At 37.4% G+C, this 9,310-nt stretch overlaps 1 protein-coding gene across 1 annotated transcript; it reads left to right on the top strand.

Annotated features, from left to right (window-relative positions):
* The first annotated feature begins 2,186 nt into the window (after window positions 1-2,186).
* On the top strand, window positions 2,187-5,182 carry LOC21400953 (protein ENDOSPERM DEFECTIVE 1). The gene is made up of 6 exons (XM_010098216.2): window positions 2,187-3,549; window positions 3,916-4,035; window positions 4,123-4,239; window positions 4,325-4,414; window positions 4,718-4,825; window positions 4,960-5,182. Exons 1-6 carry the CDS (start codon window positions 2,347-2,349, stop codon window positions 5,032-5,034), a joined length of 1,713 nt encoding a protein of 570 aa, XP_010096518.1. The 5' UTR covers window positions 2,187-2,346; the 3' UTR covers window positions 5,035-5,182.
* The last annotated feature ends 4,128 nt before the right edge of the window (window positions 5,183-9,310 follow it).

Here is a 9,310-nt window from a genome sequence, read left to right as displayed (position 1 = left end):
ATCGGAAGAAAATCTTAAATTTACCAACTCATGAATTTATCAAATTTAATCATAGGATAAATTCCATAAATTCAACGTGAATATATTAAATCATCGGGAGGGAGGTCCATCTAGCGAAAAAAAAAATTATCATTTATTAATATTATCCGGAAAAAAAAATTGTAATAAATAAGCTAACTTATAAAACTTACAGAAGTTAATAGCCTATTTATCAAACATTAAAATTAATAGTCCATTTAAAGTTTTGAATATTTTTCTTTCTCATTTTATCAGTTTTTAATTTTTATGATCCGTTTAGTTCACTAATTTAAATTTTTAATTTGAACTGAAATGTAATTTTATGTAAAAAAAATTTACTGTAGTAAAAAAATTAAATGTGATTATTTTTTTAAATTTTTTATTATAATAAAACTCGAATTCTAAATTGAATCCGTGAAATGAATAATTTTATTTATCTTTTTATCTCTTTTCTCTGTTCTGTCTCTGCAACCAACCAGAGCCTCCCTCCTCCACTGAACACACTCACCCTCTCTCTCTCCCGCCCACTCTCTCTCTCTCTCTCTTCATGCCTGTACCGAGAACTCCGTAGAAGGAGATTGCGACTCTCGCAATTTCGTTCGTCGTCAGATCTGAGGCACCTCTGCACTTCCTAGCGACGTGAGAGAGAGGAACGATCTCGCGACAGAGAAACGTGACGGCGATGGTGACAGAGGTGAGAGAGGAACGATCTCACGTGAGCACCTCTCCCCTTGATCTCGCGACGGCGACATTCTCGTTGAAGCAGGAACATAGAGGAGCAAGACAGAGATAGAAACGATCCCAGTGGGACCGAGAGAGGTGCCGATCTGCAGAAGACGTGTAGAGAGAGAAAGAGAGAGGAGAGAGAAGAGTAGGGAAGGAGGAGAGAAACGTGTGAGTTTGGGTTTCCAAATTGAGGATATTTTTGTAATTCATTTAATTAATAAATCTGAATTTACAACTAATTGACCTATTTACTAACTTTTTTTTTTAACTTGGTCTATTAATTTTTAGAGAGAAAGAGAAAAATAGGTTAAGATTTGAGATGAATTAAAATTAATAAGTAAATAGTTTATATAAGTTAATAAATAAGTTAAATTACTGTTTTCGTCCATAACTTATCTAGTTATGAACTATAACTTGACAAGTTATTGTTCATAAATCACGATTTTTGTTCATAACTTGTCTGGCTATGAACCATAACTTGACAAATTTATCCATAACTTATCTGATTATGAACTATAACTTAACAAGTTATGACATATTAATTTTTATAATTAAAAATTGACCTATATACTTCCTTAAACTTTTTATATTTACCTATTTTTTATTATTTCCGTAATTTTTATTCCATGCTAGTTTCGTCTATTTCTCTCATTAAAAAAATGATAAAAAAATGATAAAAAAAAGACTACCTCCCTCAATGTTCCATCATAAAAGGCTCTAGCCCCCTATGAAAGCCCGTTTCGTTTAGAGGGAATTTTTGGGCTTGGATTCTGTTCATGTGTACCCCAGCAAGGTAAAATGTGGACCGTTGCATTCTAATTCTCTGCATGCTCGTGAACAGGAACATGAAACATGGTTTTCTTTTGGCAAAAGGATTACCAAAGATTCTTTTCAGTAGCGAAACTTGGAGCTTTCCTGGGGTTAACTCCCCCTCTTACAAAATTAGAGAATTTACCCCTAACAATATATCTGAATTTTTATCACTTATTTTTAATAAATATTTTTTTATTAGTATAATTATTTACTTAAAAAAATTATAAATTAAGAATAAAGAGTAAAAATTTTGACCTCATACATTTTCAAAAAAGTATTAGTTAAGATTACCTTACCTCTTCATCTAGTGGCATGAAATTTGATTACAGAGTTGTGGGTTCAATTTAGTGTTATATTAAAAAAAATGATAACTTTATTTATTTATTATTTATTTATTTTTTCCGTTCTTTCCTTAACATAGAATACTCGGAGTACATTATTACGGTAATCGATTAGATTTAGAGGATAATAATAGCATTATTTTCCTTTAATTGGGTGTTGGCTCTGTTGGGGCGTAAACCAATGACACGTGTCCCTGTACTTTTAAAAAGAAAAAGAACCGTTACAACTTGACATTCCCCAATATCCAACGGCTAGTTTATTTGTTCCTGTCGCTCCCTTCCTACTCTCACCCCCCCAACCAAACAGGCCAATTCCACATTGCCTTCTTCTCTTTGAGGATCCTCCGTCTTGGTTTGGGCTAAGGGTTTCGCTTTTCATCCAAATTTTCCGATCAAAACTGATTAGAATCTCGAATCATCCTCCAGTTTCGTTGAAAATTCACCGATCATGGGCGACTTAATGGCGGAACATTGCGCATCCACAACCGAACCGGCGGCGGAATTAGAAGCTTCCGCTCCTCCGCTTCCTCCTCAGCCGCCGCCTGCTCATCCCCGGCGACCGAGAGTCAGGGAAGTGAGCTCTCGATTCATGTCTCCTGCAGTTTCCTCTTCCTCGTCTTTAACCTCCGGCGATCTCTTTCCCCCCAAATCGCCCCTTCACAAACCCTATCTTGGCTTATCTCCCACTCCGAATCCCGCGGAACATAAATCCAGGCAACGATCTTCCTCTGTCGATAGGCGGCGCCGGCAACTGGATATGGAACCCTTGTCCTGTTCCGACGAGAACAATAGGCCCGTCGACGAGCCTCCGGTGCAGATTCAGAGCTCGGAAAATTCATTTTTCTTCGAACAGGTGCCCCCTTCTACTCTCCGGAGACAACGATCTGTAAAGCTACAGAAGGAGAACGTCGGAAATAGACAGATTTTACAGAAGACCGGCCACGGAAAAGGCGGCGCTTTTGCTACGCCGTCGAGGCCCGACACACCGATGTTGTCCGCTAGTTTGGACCGGACGATATCGTCATCATCGACAGCGAGATTCAGACTGATGCAGCAGAGGTCTCACAATATGACTTCCTCAGCTGCGGCTAAGCTCTTGCAGTCTAGCGTCATGTCGTTGCCTTCTCAATCCACTGATCAAGCTACTCAGAGTTCATCTCAAGATCGAAATTCGGTTGACGGAAATCGTGATCATCTGAGCTGCTCCACGCAGTCATTACCGGATTTGCGCTCTCCCATGCCGGAGACCGATATGTTGCCGACCGTCTCCGGCCGACCGAGAAATTCCATCAGAGGTGGTGGTGGTCATGGAAGCACCACGGCCGGTTCCGATTCTTTGAAGCTCTCTACTTTTCCTTCCTCCCGGTATCTTAATTCCCCGTTCAATTCGGCAACAGATGGCGGCGAGAAACCGGCAAATGCTGTCTTTAAGTCTTGCGTGAGCCTTGCAAAGATGGGGGGACTCTGTCTGCCACCGGTCCCGCCATGTGTGAATGCAAAGCCCGGAACGGAGATGAGGAAGGCGAAGAAAGTTTCCCGTCAGCCGGAAGATATCCATTCCTTGAAACTGCTACACAACCGGTATCTGCAGTGGAGATTCGCCAACGCAAGAGCAGAGGCTTCCGTGCAAGCTCAGCAAAGAGAAGCTCAGGTTAGTTGTTTTATATACTTTTTTCCAGCCGAATAATTTTGTGTTCAATTGGGACAAGTAGAAGTTTCTAAATGAGAAATCTCATAATATTGCAATTGCGAAGGTTGGTACTTTTATTCCAAAAGTCAAAGCAGACAAACATATCAAAACTGTGATTCTAAGTTAAAGTAGTAAAATCTTTAAGAAGATCTCATTGATACTAGTTATAATCCTCATTCTATGAACTTTCGTAATTTTCTCATATTACACTTGGGAACTTCAAAACTGAAAAAAAAAAAAAAAAAAAAAAAGAGCAGAGAAATCGTTTTTTTTTTTTTTCCTTTAAAATTAATTTGGTAACCAATAATCTTTTTTTTTTTATTGTAGACAAAAGTTAATTCTCTCAGGGTAAGCATATCAGAACTATATGATTCAGTGACGAGGAAGCGGATAGAACTTGGGATTTTGCGAAGAACAAAAGCTGTATCCGCAATTCTTGAAGCACAGGTAAAGCCAAAAAATATCCTTACCTAACTAATCTAATATAGAGATATTCAATTTGTCCTTGAACTGATAATATTGGCCTCATTTCAGGTTCCACACTTGGATCAATGGTCAACTCTCGAGGGAGATTATTCAATTTCTCTAGCTGAATCAATTCAAGCTTTGTTGAATGCCTCTATTCAACTTCCAATGGGAGGGAATGTTAGGGTATGTTTTCTTTATTATTCCGAGTGTTCTAGGACTGAACAAATCTTCAATTTAGGGCATTGACCATGAAATACACACTGTGTAGGTTGATATAAAAGAGTTACAGGAGGCCCTGAACTCGGCAACGAAAGTGATGGAGACAACAGTTTCTCATGTTAAACATCTTATGCCAAAGGTATGATTGTTCAATGGTGGTTTATACAAATGGAACATATCATGTAGACACTAACGTAAGGCAGCACATTTGAGAAATTAGACTAACCTAATAACATTATTAGATCACTAGAAATGTAATTTGTAGACAGTTCTACACTCTGATCGCTTGGCTGGTTTTTGTTGTGGAAGCAAGTGAAATGGAATGGTTCTGCTTATAACTTATGACATAATATAGAGTTTGGCAACACTACAACTATACTTATGAGATGCCTTGTATCATAGAACTGTTACGCATCCTTTTGTTTTTGCTCGCTATTTTCAGGCAGAAGAAACAGAGATTTTGATGTCAGAACTTGCCAAAATAGTTGGTGGAGAAAGAGCTCTTGTTGAAGAATGTGGAGATCTTCTGACTACAACATGTGCATCACAGGTTTGACTACAACAACGCTCCTATATTGATAATGCATTTAAGTTTTTTTGTGAAGTCCGTCATGCTTATCATAGTGGTCTTTCTTCAAATCTAAAACAAGATTTTATCTTATGAAGATTCCTCTGCTCTTTCAGGTGGACGAGTGCAGTTTAAGGGGGCAGATTATGCAATTGCATAGGAGCTTTGCTTTAGCAGCATCCCAACCATAAAGAGAGTTTTTTGATACTATTGTAAACAAGTATTCATTTGTATTCTTTGGTTCTTTTTCCTTTCTCATGAAGTAAAGTTGTGATTTCTTTATTGTTAAAGGAAAACAAAACCCGCACAAATAAGTCCATCATTGGAGCATTTTCTTCACGAGCGCATAAACGACATCCAAGTTAGATTACGTAGCAGAAATCTGAAAGTTCAAATAATTTTTTCCATTTTCCAAATTTTGTGCAGCAGTAAAATTAAAATGACATGTATAAGCGACAACATACTTCATAGCCCTCGTTCAACGTCAGTCGGCTTTATCGTATTTTTTAGCACTGCGATTTCATTTTCCATTTTGACATGAAAAAGGAAGTGCATGTCGCCGTTAGCTTGACCTAAAGGACAAATATTTTAACTAAAACGAAATACAAATTCGAGTGTGCGGCGTCACTCATTGTATGTGAACGACAGTTAAAATTAGACGACCTTTACAAGGGGAAAACGACGCGCAGTTTAAATGAAAATGGGAACAAACTCCAAACTAGTGAATTCTCATTTGAAAAACTTCTCTCTCATATATATTAAAAAGAAAACAGCAAACTTTACACTTTAAAATGACAGTTAATATTAAACGACATTTTCAAGGTAAAATAGACAATAACTGCGTCATTTTAAATTGAAAACGACGTGTCGTTTAAGGGAATTCAACTACAAACACCATACGATTTCCTACAAGAATCATCCAATGGTTAGGAATGGATGGATTAATCGTAGGACCAGTTGTTTATGTGCTGAAGGTGGAGCCTGATGCATTCGATTTATGAACTATGGATGGGCTTTGGATTAGCTGAGAAGAAAGAGAGCGTTGTCCAGCCACTCCACGAATGTCCACTTTGAAGACGTGTCGTTTTAAAAAGATAACGACAACATTTACATTATCATAAAATTTTACGGGTCGTTTTAACATATACGGCAAAGACATCGGTTTCTTTTTTTTTTTTTTTTTCCTCCCGATGACATGTCGTTTCTATTTATACGATGTCATACCTGGAAATGAAGGCGCACGCGACGGCCCCACGCGCGTGTTGCAGCCGCCACTAGTAGGGGAAAGGGAAAAAAAAATAAAAAACAGGGAGATAGGACTGTTTGGATAAATAGATTAAGTAAAAAATATTTTTAAGTAAATAAATCACAAAAAAATAAATTAAATAAATAGGTCAACTTCTACGTCAGTTATTCCACGTCATCAATTATGTTTTTAGGGGTTTCTTTCTCCTCATCTTCTTCCATTTCGCGCAATTTTCTTCTTCCAGCTGCCTTCCATTTCTTCTCTCTTCTTCTCAAGTCATTGTCATCGCACAACCTCATTAACATTATTATCTTGCCCATTCAGCGTTTTTTTCTCGTCCAAAACGAAGTTTGAAGAAGAGCTACTAAGTAAATCTTTCTTTTTCTATATCTCTCATGGTGTTTTTGTTGTTGTTCATATGTTTTTAAGATGAGAATGTAGTTAAAAATGTTAAAAATTCATTAAAATAGTAATTTTACATGGTAAAATACCAGTTTACATTGTCTCATATGATGAAGATCTGCTGGATTTAGAAAAAAAAAATGTTTGTTCTTGGTTTGTTCTTATAACATGGTCAGTTCGTGGTCTGTTCTTATAACATGGTCGGTTCGTGGTTTATTCTTAGTATGTTCTTGGTCTGTTCTTATACATGGTCGGTTCGTGGTCTGTTCTCATTACATGGTCGGTTCGTGGTCTGTTCTTGGTATGTTCTTATTGCACGATCGGTTCTTAGTTTGTTCTTATTGCACGGTCGATTTTTAGTCTGTTCTTATTGCACAGTCAGTTCTTGGTCTGTTCTTGGGTTGTTCTTATTATATAGTACTATGTTCTTGGTATGTTCTTATTATATGGTCTATACTTGGTCTGTTCGTGGTATATTTGGTTTGGTTTAATGACATATTATTATCTTGATTAAATTTTTGCAGTTTTAAAATCTAAAAAATGCCTCAGTGGAAGATTTTTTTTTGACATTGGAGGAAAATGGGAGGAGAATGAAAGTTGTTGGGTGTGGCATACAGACTCTAATTTGATTGGCGTATATATGGATGAGAAGGATACTCTTGAAACCTTCGTTGATAAGATTTATAGAAAATGTGGAATTGATGGACAAAAACATTCCTTGCAGTTATCGTGGGTAGCGAATTTGAAACAGAAATCGTTGCCCATTGTAATAAAAGACAATGATGATTTGTTATTCTTCAGGGATATAGCCCACGAGGTACCACTACATGTGATAGTGGATGAGAAGTTTATTAATCTAGAAGAACATATTGATGGAGTCAAAATTAGGTTTTTTATCGTGATTTTATGGGTATTGTAGCTATAGATGAGTTTTTGACTTGTAATGATATTCCACCACAGTCGCAACCACAACCAGAGTCACAGCCACAGCTAGAGCTACAACCACTTGCCATTTTAAATGAAGTAGAAGTTACTGGTCCTTTAGGTTGTATCGACCAGATTGGGTTTGGATCATCTCATGGATCTACCTTCAGTGATGGATCTAGTTTAGAAGTTGGTCAGTACTTTACAAGTAAGAATGATTTGAAGGAAAAGCTGCATTTAATAGCTTTAAAGGGGAAGTTTGAGTTTCGAACAACAAAATTAAATAAAGACGTGCTTGTAGTAGAGTGTGTGGATCCAAAGTGTGTGTGACGTATCCGGGCCTGCAAACTGAGACTATCAAACATGTTTGTAATCCGCAAGTATAATGGTCTAGTGAGTCTAACCTCTTGTTGATGACTTCAAAATGTCTACCATTGTACTCTACCATCCTCTGATAGAGTATGTCAAGTATGTAATCAATAGACATACCATCATGGGGACGAGGTTGTTGTTGTTGTTGTTGTTGTCTTTTTTGTTGTTGTTGTTGGGAAAGTTGTTGGAGACGAGAATATTGTTTGGTAGGCTTCGGTTGCTGGACATGGACCACTCTTGCACCATAGTCCAAAAATGATGCAAGCTGGTCAATCTATGCATCTTTTTGGTCGGCATAAGGCAGATACAACTTCATGCACATACTACTCATTTCCTCCTTAGTGGGATAAAGAAATGGTACGACCAATCCCTGTATATTAAAAGAACATACATTCAATGATTATTTAGGTGGAAACATATTGTAAAAAAAAACAAATATGCTTACTTTGTAAAAAAAATACCTATAAACATATTGTATTCAAACCCTTACCTCGCCACTTTGCATAAGGTCGTCTATCTGTCCAATATTGACCAATGAAACCCGGCGTGCCTCCCATTTGAGGATTCTGAGAAGACGTCCATCAACCATCTTTACAAACGTGGCGCCGATGGTTAGAAAAGTTTCGAATGTCCAAACCTGCGTTAAATAAATTTTTTTAAGACTAGTAAAATAAAAAACTATGTATTATTTACTATAAGATCATGATTAAAAATTATGCATATAACTGTACGACATACCTGGAAGGCCCAAGGAAACCCGCATATTGAGTAGGTTTCCTTGATGCTCTTATTACGTCCTTTCTGAACCCATTTCTGAAATTTCTCTTTCAGGTTCTTCCTCAAAGACCGCAAAGTGCATTCAAAAGACACCTTGCCCCATGGATAGCTGTTAAAGAAGTCTAAATGGTCGACGTACGACAGCCAATCCAGTGGGACGGTCTTCTTCTCGTCCCCAGATAGTAATACTTGTGCTAAAAAGTAAATGATAACGATTTTTGCTTTATCATTACCTTTTATCTTGTTCTCTGTAAGCAATTTCTTTAAATCAGCAACAAGTACTACTTGAGCCTTAAAATGCTCCAACAATCTTATGTTCTTCGAAGCTTTCAACACCACGTCTGGCTCTGGGATTTCCCTGCAGTTCAATCCAGTGATTAAAGCAAAATCCATCTTTCCGAACCGAGTTGGCTTTTCCATTAACCATGAACCACAACTCATGTTCCTTTTCTGTTTCTATCTACCTCAAAAGCAGATAGTGTGTCAACACTCCAAAATATATCATATTTTCAGACATTGAAATCAAATGTCCTAAGGAAGACCCCTTGAAAATTGACATTTCCGTTTTAGGGTCTAAATTCTACCTTATTACCTCCAGGGCCTCCATCTTTGACTTCATAGTGATTTTCACTGGGAAGTACTCCTACATAGGATCCATGATCATTCTTAGCTGTCCAATCCCAGGAAGTTCATATGTGTTGTACTTCGGGAGGTCATTATGAGAAAAAAAAATACATCGGTCAGAA

This window comes from Morus notabilis, unplaced genomic scaffold (genome assembly GCF_000414095.1).
Source record: "Morus notabilis unplaced genomic scaffold, ASM41409v2 Scaffold1315, whole genome shotgun sequence".
Lineage (NCBI taxonomy): Eukaryota > Viridiplantae > Streptophyta > Magnoliopsida > Rosales > Moraceae > Morus > Morus notabilis.
Note: the sequence above shows the minus strand (reverse complement) of the source record. Positions and strands in the feature narration are given on the sequence as shown.

What these genes read in the sequence shown, in the direction of transcription:
- LOC21400953 (XM_010098216.2), top strand. Translation starts at nt 2,347, where the DNA reads ATGGGCGACTTAATGGCGGAACATTGCGCATCCACAACCGAACCGGCG. An exon ending in CTCAGCAAAGAGAAGCTCAG is followed by an intron (nt 3,550 to 3,915) that starts GTTAGTTGTTTT and finishes TTTTTATTGTAG; the next exon opens with ACAAAAGTTAATTCTCTCAG. An exon ending in CCGCAATTCTTGAAGCACAG is followed by an intron (nt 4,036 to 4,122) that starts GTAAAGCCAAAA and finishes GCCTCATTTCAG; the next exon opens with GTTCCACACTTGGATCAATG.